At 41.4% G+C, this 18,871-nt stretch overlaps 1 protein-coding gene across 1 annotated transcript; it reads left to right on the plus strand.

Annotated features, from left to right (window-relative positions):
* On the plus strand, window positions 1-6,417 carry LOC107139914 (hibernation-associated plasma protein HP-25-like). The gene is made up of 3 exons (XM_015482792.2): window positions 1-228; window positions 1,583-1,729; window positions 4,572-6,417. The coding sequence occupies exons 1-3, from the start codon at window positions 186-188 to the stop codon at window positions 5,027-5,029; spliced, it is 648 nt and encodes a 215-aa protein (XP_015338278.1). The 5' UTR covers window positions 1-185; the 3' UTR covers window positions 5,030-6,417.
* Window positions 6,418-18,871: the final 12,454 nt, after the last annotated feature.

Here is an 18,871-nt window from a genome sequence, read left to right on the forward strand (position 1 = left end):
CAACTTTCCTCTAGTTAAAATTCAACTAGGACACCTCAGGAAAGACCAGAAGACCAAGTATTCAGAGAATTCATTTCAGCAAATCATCCTTCAGCAAATCAAGCTTCAAAATCAAACCAAGTGAGAGAAAGGGACTGAAGAGGTGAGCAGCCCACTTTCAGTAGGCTTCTTCCCAAGCTGTCTGAATGCCTCAGCAAAGAGGAGGAGCTCTCTCCAGGACAGCTGCCGGTAAGTGCGCTCACCACTCCTAATTATGATAACGAGATATTACAATTCATTACTGCTTTGCATTGCCCAATCTTTTGCTTTCCATGCAAAAATATTTTTTCACTGAATTAAATCTGGGAGATCAAATGCCCATAACTCTGTCAAAGGTGCAGGTTTTCTTTCTGCCTTAGCCCTGGTGAAAATGGGTAAGAATGAACTTCATTATTTAATTAACTCTCAAATTAATATGGAGGAATTATGTCAGGCCCATGATGAAACCATCCTATATGCATGGTTTTGGAATATATGTTCAACTTTCATACTTGATGCTCATACTCAAAACCAGGAGCATAATGCTCAGGCAGCACTTGGAAAATTGTTTACCTTTCTCTATTTTCATCAGTTCTGCCCAGATTTCTCATCTCTGTCCAGCTGAGTGTTCCTGTGCCTCATCCTGCGTGGGATGGTTTGTTTGTTTATTTCTCCATTAAATAATTGCCACGTCTCCCTCACACACATCTTATCACCACCTTGCACCTGTTCTCTCTTTTACTACCCTCATTATTTTACTGACTGTGATAAGATATTACAGTTCATTATTCATTGCATTTATTTACTGTCACAATGATCCCTTCCACCCCATGATTTGGACCAAAGCAAGTCACATAAGTAACCTCCAAGTTGAGGGACAGAGAAGGACTCTGATCAAGATGAGGCTATGGAATGGGTGTGGATGGAAGGAAGGGTGGAGAACTGCAGTCAAGAATTCCCTCTGCCACAGAGAATTAGCAGGCTCTGGCAGGACAGCACCCAAATGAAAATGCCCTCTACTGTTTAATTAATCAGTAGAAACAATACAGAAGTAAATAAATGCATATTCTTTCAAAGATGTCGGGGAAGTTTTCTTAGAATGAGTGACATTGAAACAGGATTCGACAAAATAAAAACTTTTTTTTTTTTTGATCAGGGAGCTGTGAAGTCAAGGTGTAGGGGAGGTATACAGATAATTCTCTTCAGTAGTGTTTCCAGAAACCCTAAAGCCTAAGTAAGAGAACCCTATATATCTTATCATTATGGTCAATATCAATTATTAAAACGTGACAGCCAGAAATGATTTCCTGACTAACAGAAGCACGAATTGGAACAATCAACATTGGATTTCTATAGGAAAGATCAGGCTTGTCTGTGCGCCATCTAGAGGGCATCTGGAGAGGGTGCGGCAGCCTAGGATGATGCCCCGAGTTGATGTCATAGGAAGGAGCACATGGGATTGGGAGAGCTTGTGTCTCTGACAGTATCAGGAACACAGTCTCTCAAGAACAATGGCATTTTCCTCCAATCTGTGTGAACTTTTCCCTGTAATCCTCTGCTCTAGGCGTCTGGATTTTGGTCATGGCCCTCACATCAGCCCTGGCTGATTTGAACAATAAAGGAAACTCTGAACCCTGTGAACCTCAAGGTCCCCCAGGCCCTCCAGGCATCCCAGGCTTTCCAGGCCCTGTAGGACCACCTGGTCTAAGAGGTGAGCTTATTTCCCTGTGACTCCCTTCCCCTTTGGTTGTAGTGTTTGTAGACCCATATGAGTTCCCCAGTGAGGCTGGCAATCAATACTGTTGAAGCAGGTGTTTCTTTTCAATGACTCTGGGCTATTCCTCAACTCTTGATTGTCCATCAGAATGTCAAAACCTCAGCCTGTAGTTACGGAATCAGAAGTTCGGGAATAGATGCAAATAGTCTAAGTGCTTCAGAGGTTCCTCCCAGGATATTTGATGTACCACTGGGTCAGAGACCCCGACTATAGCTCCGGTTGGTCTCCACACATGACATGGTAGGGTATTTTGGTTTGCTTTTTTCTTTGCCATGACCAAAGACCCCCATAAGAACAATTTAGATGAAGAAAATTTTATTTCAGCTCATAGTTTTAAAGGTCTCAGTCCATAGATGTCCATCTCCTTAGCTCTGAACCTGAAGGAAGGCAGAATATCATGATGAAGGATGCGGCAGAGGATAGCAGCATAGGACATGGCAACAGGAAGGAGAGAGAGAGAGAGAGAGAGAGAGAGAGAGAGAGAGAGAGAGCGCTCTGCTCTCCAGGGACAAAATATAAATTCCAAAGTCATACCCGCAGTGTGACTACCACCTCCAGCCACCTACCTGCCTACTGTTACAGCCCAGTGATCCATGTCACTGGATTAATGCACTGATTGGGTTAAGCCTCTCATAACCCCATCATTTAATCTCTAAACTTCCTTGCATTGTCTCACACATGAGCTCTGGGGAGGCCACCTCATATCTTAAGCATAACGAAGGATCAAGAACAAAAGCATGCATTAGCTGGATGCAGTGGTGCACACCTGTAATCCCAGCAGCTTGGGAGGATGAGGCAGGAGGATCACAAGTTCAAAGCCAGCCTCAGCAATTTAGCAAGACCCTATCTCAAAATAAAATATAAAAAGGGCTGGGGGTATTGCTCAGTGGTTAAATGCCCTGGGTTCATTCCTGGTAACGCACCAAAATGCATTAAGTTCGCTCGGTATATAAAAACTTGGAAGGTGCAGGAGCCTGCATTCACCCTAAGCCTCGCCGTTCTGCTGAAAAGCAAGTTGGGCAGGAAGAGGTTGCTTGCACTTTAAAAAGTCCAAGATAGGGACTCTACTTGCAGATTGCCGTTTATAGTAGGTTAAAATTTCTGCTTTGTAAGGGAAAAATCAGGCAAATATAGACATTGTGAAGATTTCAATCAGCTACACAGTCGACTCCGTAACAAGAGGTGCTTGCCAGCTAGAGAACTGTGATGGTGAAGCTGGAGCTTAGTGAGAATTCACAAACCCACGCTGTAGCGCTGAGCTGAGAACCAGAGTGCATCACTAGTTAGCTTTTAAGCTGGAATTGACAAAATGAAATAAATTCCAAATTGAGATCAAATTGATTCCCGTGGTAGAAAAGAAAGTCTTACAATTGCACACATGCGCACACACACACACACACACACACACACATGGGTGCATGCAGCCACAACACCTGCATGCAATCCTGACATGAAAAATAACTCACTGTAAGCATTTAAAGGCAAAATCTACATTGCTAACTTAGAAGGAATGGTATCAGATTGGGCCCAATAAATTTACAGAGTGTATCATAGAAAACATGCATGTATGCACTTTGTTTATCAATCTTGAGTTCAATCATGTATTGAGGGAAATAACTTTACATTCTTTTTTTAAACCGGGACTGAAAGGGGCACTTCACCACTGAGCTACATCCCCAGTCCTTTTTATTTTTTTATTTTGAGACAGGTCTCACTAAATTGCTGAGGGTCTTGATAAGTTGCCAAGGCTGTCCTTGAACTTGTGATCCTCCTGCCTCAGCTTCCTGAGTTACTAGAATTGCAGGCATGTACCACAGCACCCAGTCATAACTATATACTCTTACAAAATACTATTGATTGCTTAATTGATTGCAATCACATAATTAACTTGATAAACCAAGATAACTTGGAAAAATTAGCTTTAAAAAACCCTTTGAATAACACTCTTATGGACAAACTCTTACAAATATTGTTATTGTAATGCTCATTGTGGCTGCACATATTTTACATTAGAGTCATAATGATTCCTAAAACATCAGAGGCAGGATGGGGCATGGAAAGACCAATTGTTTGGGATTCAGGAGATTTCCATTTGACTCTGAGCACTATCTCTGAAAACTGAACAACTTGAGGGACAAGTTGACCCTTGGGGCAGCAGTTTGTGTCGGACTGGCTCATGTACATCACTAACCTTGCAGGTATCCACAGATAGAGATGTACAAGAAACCGTATATTCATCAGTGAGGTTTGGGAGTCACCCAGGACTATGGCATTCCTGAGTTTCTGTGCCATTGACCTGTGGCTTTTAACCATGGCACAATATAATTTCTTCTCTGCATCAATTCCCAAAGAAAGTGATTTTTAGTTATAAGGTTTGTAGTAAAGAAAATATGTGCTTCTGCCTGAAAGATATGTTAGATATAATTCAAATATTTATTCCTTCAGAAAACATATCTTGAGTGTTACCTATAAGCTGGATATTTTAATAAGGTACAGCCCTAGTGCAGGCACAGGCATTGAGGAGGGATTGCAATTCAGTGTGGTAAGGCCATGATCAACATAAACACAGGGTATCACTGCTCTAGAGCGCGGAGGACAGGACGTTTCTAAATCTGTGGTAGGAGAGAAAACTTCCAGTTAAGGGTTTAAGTTCAATCTTAAGGATAAGTAGGATGGAACGAAAATTGGTGGATGGGAGACAGAGAAATATATTGATCATCAAGGGCACAAGTTCAAAACTGCTTTTTCCCCTCTATCTGCATGTCTTGGACTACAGGACTTCCAGGTTTACCAGGAATGCATGGATTACAAGGTCCTCCTGGAGATGTTGAGAAGTGTCCATCGCCACCAAAATCTGCCTTTGCTGTGAAGCTGAGTGAGCGTCCCCCAGAGCTCTTCCAGCCCATTGTATTCAAAGAGTCTCTGTACAATCAGGAAGGCCACTATAACATGACCACAGGACAGTTCAGCTGCACCAAACCTGGTGTGTACAATTTTGGCTTTGACATCGGACTGTTTCAGAGTTCTGTGAAGATAAGTCTCATGAGGAATGGTATCCAGATCAGAGAGAAACAAGCCCAAGCCAGTGATGGCTACAGATATGCAACGGGGACTGTCATTGTGGCCCTGGAGAAGGGGGACAAAGTCTGGCTGGAATCCAAGCTGAGTGGAACAGAATCTGAAAAAGGAATCACTCAGATGGTGTTCTTTGGGTATTTGCTTTATGGAAATTAAGTTGGCTTGAGCTCCTCCATCCCTCTCGTCACCCCATTTCACACACTGCTCATCATGGAATGAGGGAGAGTCTATAAAAACTCAAAAGTTCTCAGTTGAAAAAATAAAATTTAACACGCATCCAAGAAATGTGGAAATGATAAATATAGTTTGCAAATAGCATGATCCCCACCACTGTAGCAGACCCTGATGGGGTGGGGGGGTCTTTCAAGAAGTCAGAGAAAAGGATGTAGGAGCCCAGTGAATGGATTATGGGGAAGAAGTTCCCACTGAATCTTCCAGAAACAAGAGCCTTGCTCTGTCCCAGCTCCTGGCTCGCCCCAGGTTTACCAAGGATTGGCCAGTGAAATGAGTTTCCTTGCAGACCTGGGAAAGTCCTTTGAACTCTAACGAAAATGTGAATGCTTAACATCAGTTCCTTCCCTGGGAGGATATTTTGATGGATGGATGGGAAGAGGACTGCGAGTATGGTTAGAGGAGGGTGTGTGCCATTGCTTACTGTCAAGGACTGGATTGTGCACCCCCCCTCCAAATCCCTGTGCAGAAGCCCCAGCCCCTAAGGCTAACTCTATCTGGATGTAAGGTCTCGGGAAGATTAAGGTTAAATAAGGTCATAAGAACGAGGCCCTGTGTTAGTCAGCTTTTCATTATCGTGATCTAAACACCCAACAAGAACAACTCGGAGGGGCTGGGGATGTGGCTCAAGAGGTAGCGCGCTCGCCTGGCATGCGTGCGGCCCGGGTTCGATCCTCAGCACCACATACAAACAAAGATGTTGTGTCCGCCGAAAACTAAAAAATAAAAAATAAAATCCTCTCTCTCTCTCTTTAAAAAAAAAAAAAAAGAACAACTCGGAGGAGGGATGATTTATCTTGGCTCGTGGTTTCAGAGGATTTAGTCCGTGGTTAGTGACTCTGAGGCAGACACATCATGGAAGAACATAGAGCAGAGAAAACTGTCAGCTCATGGCAGCTGGGAAACAGAGAGAGAAAGAAAGGGACTGGGAAGATGATAAACCCTGCAAGGGGACCCCTACCCCCACCACCCCAGTGATCTACTTCCTCAACTAGACCCCACCTCCCCGTAGTCCATTCAGCTGTCCGTGTTGGCCGATGACATCAGAGTTCTCACCACCCCGTCATTGTCTAAAGGCCCCAGCTCTGGACCTTGCTGTGTTCAAGGCCAGGCTTCCAATGCATGAGCTTATGGGGACATGCCAGATTCAAAGTGACAGTGGCCTTATAAAAAGAAGACTTGGGCGGACACAACAAGAAGGAAGCCATCATCAAGCCAGGAGGAAAGACTTCCCCAAGAACCAAATTGATCAGCACCTGAATCTTGGGCTTCCCAGCCTCCAAAATGATAATAAATTTCTGTTGTGTCAACCACCCAGTTGATATGATATTTTGTGATGGCCATAGCCAACCAACACAGCCTTCAAACCTTGCCAATGACGTAGCTGGTTCCCATTTTACCATTGTTCCTTGCTTTTTTACTGAGACCACTTCAACTTAGTCTGGGGTAGCATTGAACCCAATTAAAATACCCAGCCCCCCACCTCAGCCCCATTCTCCCTGGGGACAGGGGCAGCCATGTGGCACCCTGCTGACAACAAAGGCTATTGGGAAGTCTCATCCATGGGGACTCAGTTGGGCTGATTCTTTGACTCTCAGCTTTGTCCTTTGTCCTTCCCTGGTGCCACAGGAGTGGCACCAATCATGTCTTGATCATGAGAACTAAAGCCCAATGCTGAAGAGCTTTATTTTTAAACCACGAGACATGAAAGCCGCTCATAAATATCAGTACAATATAAAGAATAAAATTAACATCTGTTTATCTAACATTCAGATCAATTAGCTGAAATTTCATTATATACCCAAAGTATCTTATGTCCCCCGCCTGAAAGATGATTGGGCATGAACACAGAGACAACCTGGCTTTTTAATGACCTCTTTGAACAGCTGTTCCAGCCCTGGATTTCCACCTTCAGACATGATTTTGGTTAGTTTCCCACTATTATGGAAAAATGCTGGAGCTAATTGCCTTAAAAGGAACAAAAGGATTTTTTTTTTTTTTTTTGGCTCATGGTTTCAGAGGTTCAGTCCACAGTTGGGTGGCTCTGGGCCTGAGGCAGAACATAATGGTGGGCAACACAAGGTGGACCAAAGCCGCTTCCTTTTTGGTGGCCAGGAAACAAAGAGACAGGGAGGGACCAGAGTTCCATATCCCCTTCTAAGGCACAGCCCCATGGCCTCACCCTTTCCACTAGGCCCCATATTCTGAAGGCTTCACACCTCCCAATAGCACCGCAGGCTGGCAGCCAAACATTTAGTACATTGGCTTGTTCTCCCCTGCTCTCCAAGGCTCATGTCCATCTCATAATGAAAAATGTATTTAATCCAAACCTTAACCATTCCAGCAATGCTCCCAGGTCCATATCTGAATTCTTCTCTGAGTCTCAAAGCAAACTCTTAGCTGAGAGCCTCTGTGAAAATCACATTTATCTAATATTCAAACAGCAGGTTATATACTTCCAGATACAATGGTACATTCCCACTTCAAGTGGGAATAATAGGAAAATAACGAGGAACTGGATCAAAGCAAGATTGTAAGCCAGCAGGTCAAACATTAAATTCTGTAGTCCCCTATCCAGCATGGGGTGGGGGGTGGGTACCTGATGGCAGGATGTGGGCCCAGGGAATGAACAGCTCCCTATGGTTTTGATGTAACTCTTCCCATATTTTACTTATTTATTGTTTTTATGCAGTGCTGAGGATCGAACCCAGCGCCTCACACGTGCTAGATGAGTGCTCTACCACTGAGCCACGGCCCCAGCCCCAACCTCACAACTCTTACATTCAGCGTATCTGCAAATCCAGCACCACACGCATGACCCCAGGCCCCCACCCATGAGAGCTGAGCTGCAGCCTGTGTGGACCATGGCTGTAGCTGACTGTGAGTGCCTTTCTGCCTGTAGCTGGGACATGAATCTCAGGGAAACAACTCTCCAGGTGGCCCTGGGGCAGCACAGTTCTTTGGGGCTCTCTTCCCCAAAGAAACTCTGTGAAACAAGTTGACACCTTTCTACTTTTGAAGCTGGGATGGGTAAGGTCCTGCTGATTCCTGAGGGCCTTCGAGGCGTCTTTCTTACTGTCCTGGTGTAAAGTACTTGGCTTCTTCTAATGGTGCCAATCCCTTTAGCAACTGCACCCTCCTTGGCAGCACCTTTAATTGTGCTCCTTTTTCAGCCAACTGCAGATTTTCCAAATTTTTTCACTCTGTTTCTTTTTGCTCCTGATTTTCATAATAAATTTGGCTGAAATCATCCAGTCATACCCATGCTGCTGCTAAATGCTCTGCTGCCTTGAAATTTCCTCTGCCAGACAGACAGTCCTCCCACATAGTAACAGGGCATGGGTGTAATGCAGCCAAATTCTTTTAAACAGTATAAAAATGACAGCATGGTGTCCGATTCCCAGTGGCATCCTTATTACCATCTGAAACCTCATGAACAGAATTTTTACTGTCTGCATTTCTATCAGCATCTGGTCTTCTGATCTCTCACCAGAATTTCCCATTAAGTCCTATTTATAACATTCTAGGATTTCTCTAGTCTGCTCTTCCAGATTTTTCAAAACTCCTCCCACATAACTAGTTCCAAAGGCTCCTCCACACACTTCAGGCATCATCACAGCAACAACCCACTTCTTGGTGCCAATTTTCTGTGTTAGTCAGCTTTCCATTACTGTAACAAAATACCTGAGATAATCAACTTAAAAGAGAAAAGTTTTTGGGGGCTTACAGTTTTGGAGGCTTTAGTCCATAGTTAGTTAGTTGACCTATTGTTTTGGGACTATGTTGAGGCAGTGCATCATGGTAGGAGTACATGGTAGAGCTGAGCTGCTTACCTCACGGCGGCTGAGAAGCAAGGAGGGAGACAGAGGAGAAGCCAGGGTCCCAATACCTTCTTCAAGGGCACACTTGAAATTGCCTAACTATTCCACTAGGACACACCCCCTACGTGTTTCACCACCTACCTCAGCACCTTGAATTGGGACTAAGCCTCCCACACATGGACTTTTGGGGGACATTGAAAATCCAAACTATAGCAGTCTCCCTGAGAAATAACCTTGCAACACTGCCAAAAGTTTATACAGTTAATATCTCTCCCAGCATTTCAAAGGAACCTGTGGCCTTTTAACAATATAATCATGCTCTCCAAAAGGGAAGTAATCAGACTGTTTTAGTGGATTACTTAACACTCTCTCTAAACCGGCACTAATTCCAGGATGCCCAGAATATCACTGTGGTCCCCCCAAAGTCAGAACTTATGGAGACCAGATAATCAAGTTTAAGCCCAGGTCCTATTTACAGTGGGTCCAATGGAGTCCCAATCCAATCATGCAATTATTTCCTAAGTTCTGGAAAGCACAATTGGAATAAACATATGAGAAAATTGTAGGATCCCTATATTGGTTCCCTGACCTGTGAATAATGGGCCTCTATTGTAGGAAAGGTCAAAAGGAAGCCATTACAACTGCTTGTACCTAGGAAAATAGTAAACCAAAGGCAATACAACATTCCTGGGAAGAATTTAAGGGCATAATGCCACCTTCAAGAACTTGAAAGATGCAGAAGGGTTACTTCCCACCACATCCCATTCAAATATCTATTTGACCTGTGCAGAAGAAAGATGGATCTTAGAGAGTGACAATGGATTATTGCAAGTTACCCAGGTGGTGACTCCCATTGCAGCTATTATATTAGATGTGGCTTCATTCTTGGGCACATGAACCCATCTTCTGGTATTGATCTGGACGATGACTTGTTCTTCATCCCTGCCGGGCCTACTAGAAGCAGTTTGCCTTCAGCTGGTGAGGACAGCTCACTCCCTCTCCTACCTCAGGGGTACGTGAACTCTCAGGCCCTACGTCATAGTTCAGTTCACAGATATTTTAATCATCTTTTCCCATAAGCTATGGCCCTGGCCCATTATACTGATGGCTGTACTTATTCACTTTGGCTGCCATAACAAAAATAGCACAGACTTGTTAACTTGTTAATGCCACAGAAATTTGTTTTCTCACTGTCCTGGAGGCTAAAAGTCCATGATCAAGGTGCAAATAAATTTGTTTCTGATGAGGGTTCTCTTCCTGTTTCCAGATGGCTGCCTTCTCTGTCCTCACATGACTTTTCTTCAGTGTGTTCATACAAAGACAGGGAGTAATAGCTTGTTTTTTTCTTATAAATACATTAATTCCATGAGATAGAGCCCCATAATATGACATCATTTAATCTGAATTACTTCTATAAAGTCCTTATCTCCAAATAAAGTCACACTGGGACTTAGGGCTTTAACATAGGAATTATAGGTAGGAGAGAGGAACATAACCTTCATCCCAAACAAGGACATTATGCCAATTGGGTCTAGTGAGCAAGAAGTGGGAATAACCCTATTTATTGATAAGATATTTGTGCTCCAAAGGGTGGGAAATAAATACAACAGAAATCCTGGGCCTTCTACCTCAATGGGATTTCCAAGAGTCCATTGGTATGGGACCTCATGAGATATTCACACATGTGTCCCTCCTATAACCAACAAGAAGGTACAACATCTAGGAGGCCTCTCTAGATTTTGGAGGCAACACGTTCCTTATTTGGACCATTTATTGTGTGACTGGATAAGTGGTTATGAGCTGAGCCCTCAACAAGAGAAGGCTCCCATTTTACTCAGCTTCATGCTGCTGTGACTAAATGATGTGACCAGCACAACTACAGAGGAGAAAAGTTTATTGAGGGCTTCTGGTTTCAGAGGTCTCATCCATAGAAAGCTGGCTGTATTCCTCAGGGCTCAAGTTGAGAGAACATTATGACAGAAGAGTTGAATCAGCTCACATGTTGATCAGGAAGTAGACAGAGAGAGGCTCCACTCACCAGATAAAAATATATACCCCAAAGCCATGCCCCAATTCCCACCTCCTCCAGCCACACCCTACTACTTCAGTACCACTCAGTTAATCCCTATCAGGGGATGAATTCACTGATTGGGTTAAGACTCTCACAACCCAATAATTTCTCCTCTGAACCTTCTTGCATTGTCTCACTTGTGAGCTTTTGGGGGACATCTCACATCTAAACCATAACAGCTTCACAACAGGTTCAGGGTGCCCTGCAAGCTTCTCTGTCACTTGGGCCATATGACTTATCTGATACAGTAGTTCCTGGGGTTACAAGGACAGACACAGCAGGTAAAGGATCACAACTAGATGAGGTCTTGCCAAGGACAAAGAAAATATGGAATAGGTAGTGAAAAGAGATAGTTACAAAACCCAGCAATTACCACAAGATCAGTTGCAAAAATGACACCTATAATACTTTTGAGTATTTCTTCCTTATTTCTAATAAATGGTTTGCATGTTTATATAAATATAATGTGGATGGGCCTCACAGATAAATGGGCAAAATAAGACTACTCTCTACAACATACAAGAGTGTTGAAGGTTGACATACGCACTGGATGAATCACAAGTATTATGAATTTTACAGAAACAGAAGTCCAAAATATATCAGAAACTAAATAAACATACCCATACATAAATAAACCATGAACCTTTCTCACATGTATTTTCAGAAGCACAGAAGTAAATTATATGATGTCTTTCCGGTAACAGCACAGTCCACTGAGAAGAATGAGATGAGACACATTTATGGTGGTGTGGTGGAGAAAAACCAAGGGCACTTTGGCATGTCATCTTATATTAAAAGTTTGCGTATATTATTTGCATTTTTGGAACTTTCATACTTTTCCAAGATCTAGGCAAATTCTCTGAAATCTAGTGAAACAAATGGCCAGCTCATCAAATGTGCCACCCCCTGAACTGGCTTTCATCAAATTGACTTATTATATTAGCGTGACTCCCTTCTCCTACCTGCTCACCTTCTCTAAACTTACGCTCCTCGTTGGTTTGATTATATGGTGAGTTGGGTGTTATAACTACAAGGATAACTGCATCAAAAAGACATTTCCTTGCCCTTGGATAACATCCCCAAAGATGACCTGGGTTCTTGATGATTCCCCAGAACACACCTGAGCTTCAAATATGGTTTAAATATTCACTTTCCTGAAGGTAAGGAGATAACACATTCAAAGTTCACAGTAACTTCAAAGTTGTTGGCCCTAAAGTTTACAGCCCGAAATGTAATATTAAACACCTTTCCTGGGTTACCTGAGGTAAAGATGACACCATCATCATCGTCATCATCAATCATCATCACTTCTTTCTAGACTGGAAATTATATCTCTGATCTCTGGATCACTTTGGGTTACCATTTGATACACTATTTAATATAATGGGCTTATGATTGTGTTTCGCTGATCTGCCACCTGCAGTGTCAAGACCTGATTCCTGAGTCTTGACAATTCCTGTACTAAATGCTGTATTCCTGTGGAACCCTCACAGCCCAGGCCTGCAGCCTGATGGAAAGACTTCCTTGAATCAGCCGGTTGCTGGGTTCCCAGCTCATTTCATGCCCAGGACTGCTCCCATCTCCCTTCACTCAGCCCAAGTCCAGCTGGTTCTTGTCCAGTTCTCACCTTCAGTGAAGTCAAAGGGCATGGAACTGAGAAAACACTCATAGAAATGATTCCTGAAATTTCCCCAAATTTGGCAGAAGATATAAACTTCCTGATTCAGGAAACAGCAAATCCCAGACATAAATACAAGCATAAGAAAATCTACACCGGGACCTCTCATAATCAAATTTATGAAAATTGGAAACAAGAGGAGAATTATGAAAGCAGCTGGAATGGAACAGTGCTGTAGGGAGTGTCAACTTGACCAACGGAAGACGGGTCTTCAGAAGCCAAAGTCTAGGCCAGCAGCACAGGGTTTGTACAAGTGTTAAACAAGTAAGAACTCTCAACGCAGAATTCTTTACTCAACAAAAATGTTCAGGAATGAAGGTGATGTCAAGATATTCTCAAATGAAAGAAATATAAGTGTATTTGTCACCAACTGAGTTACATTTAAAAAATTGAGGAAGTTCTTCAAAAAGAATAAAAATGATTGAGAAGGAAGCTTGAAACATTAAAAAGAAGGAGAAACAGAATAGATACACATTTAATATACTAGACTATCCTCCTCTTAAGTTTCCTTAAATTATGTTACATAGTTGAAAGCAAAATTATAATACTATATAACATAGTTCTCATTGCATGAAAAGAAAATATTCCAGACAACCAAATTATAAATTGAGCATAATAAAGGAACCCAAATGGTAGTAATGTTCCTTCAGTTCACTTGAAGTTATAAAATGTCCATGCCATTAGACTGTGATAAATGATACTGTAATTGATGGAGCAACCACTAAAAGTATCCAAAAAACTTATCAAAAATACTACAAATAAAGCTAGATGGAATATTGAAAATGTTTGAGTCACTCACAGGAAGGCATAAAATGGAAACAGAGAACAAACAATAAAATGAGTAATTAAATCCCAACAAATCAATAATTACATTACATGCAAGTAATCTAAATACTACAATTAAAATGCAGAGTCAATTTTAAAATAACCTAGCTTCCTGCTGTCTATAAGCATTAGAAGCATTAATAACATTATATTTAAACATAGTACCAGAGATAGGTTAAAAATAAGTGACTAAGCCAGGTGCGGTGGTGCACACCTATAATCCCAGCAGCTCAGGAGGCTGAGGTAGGAGGATCGTGAGTTCAAAGCCAGCTTCAGCAATTTAGCAAGGCCCTAAGCAACTTATCGAGCCCCTGCCTCTGAATAACATATATAGAAGGGCTGAGATGTGGCTCAGTGGTTAAGCACCTCTGGGTTCAATCCCTAGTACAAAAAAAAAAAAAGAAAAAGAAAAAAAGAAAAAGAAAAAGAAAATAAAACAGAAAGAAAGAAAAAAATGACCAGAAAAAGATTTACCATGTAAACACTAACCAAAAAGAGAGCTGAACTGGTCACCCTAACATCAGAAATGAAATTCAGAGCAAAGAAGCTTATGCAGAGGCAGACAGGGACATATGACATGATAAAATAGGGACTCCACTAAGAAGGTGCAGCAACCATAAATGTGTGTGCACCATATGACAAAGGTTCAAAATACATGAAACAACAAGTAACAGAAATGAATTCAAAAATATCCAAACATAATTATAATTGAGACTTCAATAGCCCTCTTATGGTTATCGACAGAATTCCTAAATATAAAACAGAAAAGAAGATGGAAAAATTGAGTAACACCATCAGTCCATAGGATCTAAGTGACGTCAGCAGAACACTCCATCCAGCAGCAGTCCTCTCCTAGTGCACATGGAGTCACCAAGTCCGACTGTTCCGGATCATAAAGTGGATCCACGAGGCAATAATCTTTTTTTGTCAGCAAAAAATACAGTTTCTATACTCCAAGTTCTTGCTTGGTATTTTTATGCAGATTTTCTACAGAATTTGACCTCAGTTTCCCATTGTATTATCCAATCTCTTCCCATTGTTATGGCAAATCTGTGAAAATATTCTATCTTGACATAAGCGATCTCCTTATTAACGATTATTATCCCTATTAACTCATTATCTTCTTTCTAATCACATATGTAAAGCATCTTTTTCATCTTCCCCTACCGTATAATATGGCCATATAGCTGAGTTCTAACCCATGGACTTGAGTGGAAGTAATGAGTACTAATTCCAGGACTTGCCCTGGAAAAAAACCTCCCTGTATTCTGTACAGGTCTCTTGTATATTCTTCTGGCTTGACACTGAACCCCATTAATTGGTACAATTAATACATGTTAATCAGACACTAAAAAATTAAAACATAAATATGGGAATATTAGGAGCCACATATTGAAGATAACAGAGTCGAAAGGTTAAGGAGCCCAGAACTGTGGGTCATCCCTCAGAAGAGAGTCACCTTCCAATCAGGAACATGCATTTGGAATTCACATGAGTTAAGAAATTATAATGTATTTGGCTCTTGAGACTTGGGAGTTTATCTATTTCAGTGGATATGAATACAGTAAACAGTGTGTTTTTCTGACTTTTTTTGTTGTTTCTAAGGGATGGTTGGTTCAATTAAGCTAGCTTACTAGTACTAAAATAGAGACATGGTGGCATGCTTTATTCTGGCCCTCTTAAAACATATAGACAAGCTTTATAAAACCTCAAGCACAAGTGACAGAAGATAATTACTTGGAACACAATGCTGTTCAGAGAAATAAGGTAGAAATTGAACCAGTGGAGAGATGGAAATTGAGAATGTTTCACACTGATACATGTAGCTCCAGACTAGTGTCCTCCAAGGCCATCAAGACAAGGGTCTTTAAGTAACTCCATTTCTTGAATTCAAAGGTCATCTTTCAGCACTAGGTTTTAGTGTGACCAGTGATGCCAGTAGCCTTGGATTGATGTCCTCAAAATGTGGAGGGAAAATAAAACCCAAGATGGCCTGGAACAAGACAAGACCATCAACTGGAAACTTATTCTGTTGAATCACTCTTGGAGTTACAAGATTTCTGTCAGGAACTGTGAGAAATAGATTATGAGAGAAAACAGTTGATATTTGATCTTTTATGAGTCTGGATTACTTCACTTAGCATGATGTTCTCTGGTTTCATCCATTTGCCAGAAAATGCCATAATTTCAATCTTCTTCATGGCTGAGCAAAACTCCATTTTGTATATGTACCGTAATTTCTTTATCCATGCATCCAACCACGGACACTTGGATTAGCTCCATAACATGGCTATATGCAGAAGCTACAGCAAAATAAAAAAAAAAAAGAGGGGAGGATTCCATGAAGATAAAGGGAGATCACATAGCACAGGCCTGCTGTATTGTGAACAATGCATAAATGTTAGGATGATGGAGCTGGGGATGTGGCTCAAGCAGTAGTGTGCCTGCCTGGCATGTGTGCTGCCCGGGTTCGATCCTCAGCACCACATACAAACAAAGATGTTGTGTCCGCCGAGAACTAAAAAATAAATATTAAAAAATTCTCTCTCTCTCTCTTTAAAAAAAATTATAAAAAAAAATGTTAGATGAGTGAAGGACACGCGGTCTCTGAGTTCATGACTAGACCCACTATGAGCCCTGGGAATTTCTTCAAAAATACTACAACAGAACTTCAAGCTACCATTTTGCTGAACAATATTCATTTTCTCCCAACTTGAGTGGGTATAAACTTTAGGCAGTAAGACTGGACTTCTGTGAGAATAATTAAGTCAATAAGCTGATTTTTTTTAACCATGTGGACTAGTGAGCTTTGAAATCACTAAACCTAGGGACACTTGATCAAAGGATAGGGGACCAAATAGCTCTTGGGCCATGATTATGGCCTCAGGAGACATTTTGCAGAGAAGCCCTTCTGCAAAGCTGCTCTTGGCCTGGTGTCAGACACCTGTGAGCAGCGAGGCATGGAGCCTACCCAAATAGGCTCCCACATCTCTACACTTGCCTGGCAAAGACAGGCGGCACACCTTGAGCAATGACTCAGAATGCTTTGGGAGGGACTTAGCAGGCACCCCCAGATGCTAACCAAGAGCTACCTTTCCCATGATACATGATCTTGGTTCAATACTTTTAATCCAATGTATTTTTTCCTCACAAGGATCTAAGTTCTGCTAAGGCTAGGGCCCCTCTTCCTCCTCTGAATTATGGTCATATATGCCGCAGTCCGGCTGCAGCAAAATAACCGGGAGGTGACGAGGAACTTGTGTACATTGATACAGCAGGAGTGGGAGCCGTTTATTGTAGGACAGGAGGGGTATATATACATTACCCATATTATATATACAGCTTATCTTAATTAACATAAACTAGATACAGCAGTCAACCAATAAGGAATCTCCATACTTAATGGCTCGCTGGCGTTACTTCACAAACCACTCCCTCTGCAAAATGCCAGGCGCCATCTTGACTTGTTTACAGACCCTAACACATATAGCGGAGTTCTAACCCATGGAATTGAGTGGAAGTTATGAGTACTAACATCAGATCCATGAGAGTGACACTCTGTGTTTAATTAGCATCTTTTGTTGCCATAGTGTACCTATGGCTGAGTGTCCCCTGGACAACAACCAGCCCTAGGGTAGGCTGGATTCCCTAGCCTGCGCTGGAGCTTCAATTGAGGTAACTTGTTTGTCTGCTGAAAGAGCCCCTCCTGGAGCTTATCACTGGCTCATCTCAGCAAGAAAGGATTAAATAGCACAAAATCAAATATTTACCTTTATGTCAAGTGGAGACATAAAGGAGATTACTACTCAATATCTGCTCAAGTTAATTCATTCACTCTGGCTGGTTCTAACCATAGGAGTAGGAAGATGGCAGCCTCTAGGGTTGGCCATCAGGAAACTCTGTTACAGCTGCAGTTTATACAACAGAGAAAACCAAATTTGAAGGAAGCAGCTTCCACTGCTCTGTAAATCTAACCCAAGATCATAAAAAATGTTTTCCCAGACTGCAATTTCAGCATAGATCAAATAGTCCTGAACTGGGGACTTCTTTTTATGATGACACATTGTCAGTTGGAAGCTACTATGAATTGAATATCTGTATGCGCTACTCTTTATTCAATGTGTTAATACTTACAAATGAAATTTTCAAAAGTAACTAGAATAGATTATTTTCCCATTGTGGTTAGCAATTGTTAAATATACATCTTCTTTTTTAAAGCCCATAAAAATGCTATGAGAAAGTTTTACTGTCACTATTTTCAGATGGGAAATAAGTCTCAAAGGGTGAGTTAAAAAGCATAACTCAGCTATTTGGAGGCAGAGCTCCTCAACCCGTGCATTTTCCACTATAATCTGGATTTATTTTAAATGTTTATAAATGAATGCCTGCTAAATAGAGAAATATAAGCCAGGAAAAAGGCTGTCCCATATGTTGTTTGAGAATAGATCTATAGACGGAAGCCAATGGGAACATAATTACTCAAGAATCCAGGAAAATGTAGTGTGTTTTGTTCAAGATATAAAGGGATGCTCTCATTTTCTTGACCCGAGGAAAATTCTTTATTTCACATCATGATTATTTACATTTAGAGATTATAGGTATAGGCCCACAACAATTATTTCATAACCAGAAAAAAACAATCAAACCAAAGTGCCTTCTTTGAAGACAAGTTTGGACATTGGAACATGAAACTTGAGCAATAATATTCCTGTCAAATTCTGTGCTGTAGATGTGCTGGGCAGACTTTGGAAACATCTTCAAAGAGACAAAAGTGTACTGTAGAGTAAAAAAAAAAATTGAATTATTTTCACCACACTAAAAAAATTATATTGGACTTCTGTGACATTTATTAAGATAAGGCATTACTTTTTTAACCTTCTTATTATGAAATAAAACACAGATACAAAAACACACCTGCATCACCAAATTATTATTAAAGGGCAATCACTGTTTGGATTCTCACCAAGTCAAGAATTAGAAAATTTCTGGCTACGTCAACAGTCCCTTCCCTTGTTCCTCTCAATTCTACCCATCACCTACCTCCAGGAAGGTGACTTTTTAGTAGTGACTGTCTTACGTTATTTATAGTCTAATCAACCAAGTGTGCATTCGTGGATACTGTAGTTTTATTTTGCTGCTATTTAATTTGGCTAAGTCATTTGCATCTCCTGTACTCAGCAGGTATTCGGTCCATCCTTTCTTTCACTTATACCAACTCAGCTGAAGAACTCAGGCTACTTGATCTGTAGCATTTCCCACAATCTGGTTTTTGTTGAGTAAAGTATTTACTAGACACCAACAGCTAGATCCACAAATTATCCCATGGCGTTTCAATCCCTTTGTCAAGATTATAGGTGCTAGGGGGTTTATTC

The sequence above is a fragment of the Marmota marmota genome, unplaced genomic scaffold, assembly GCF_001458135.2.
Source record: "Marmota marmota marmota unplaced genomic scaffold, marMar, whole genome shotgun sequence".
Lineage (NCBI taxonomy): Eukaryota > Metazoa > Chordata > Mammalia > Rodentia > Sciuridae > Marmota > Marmota marmota.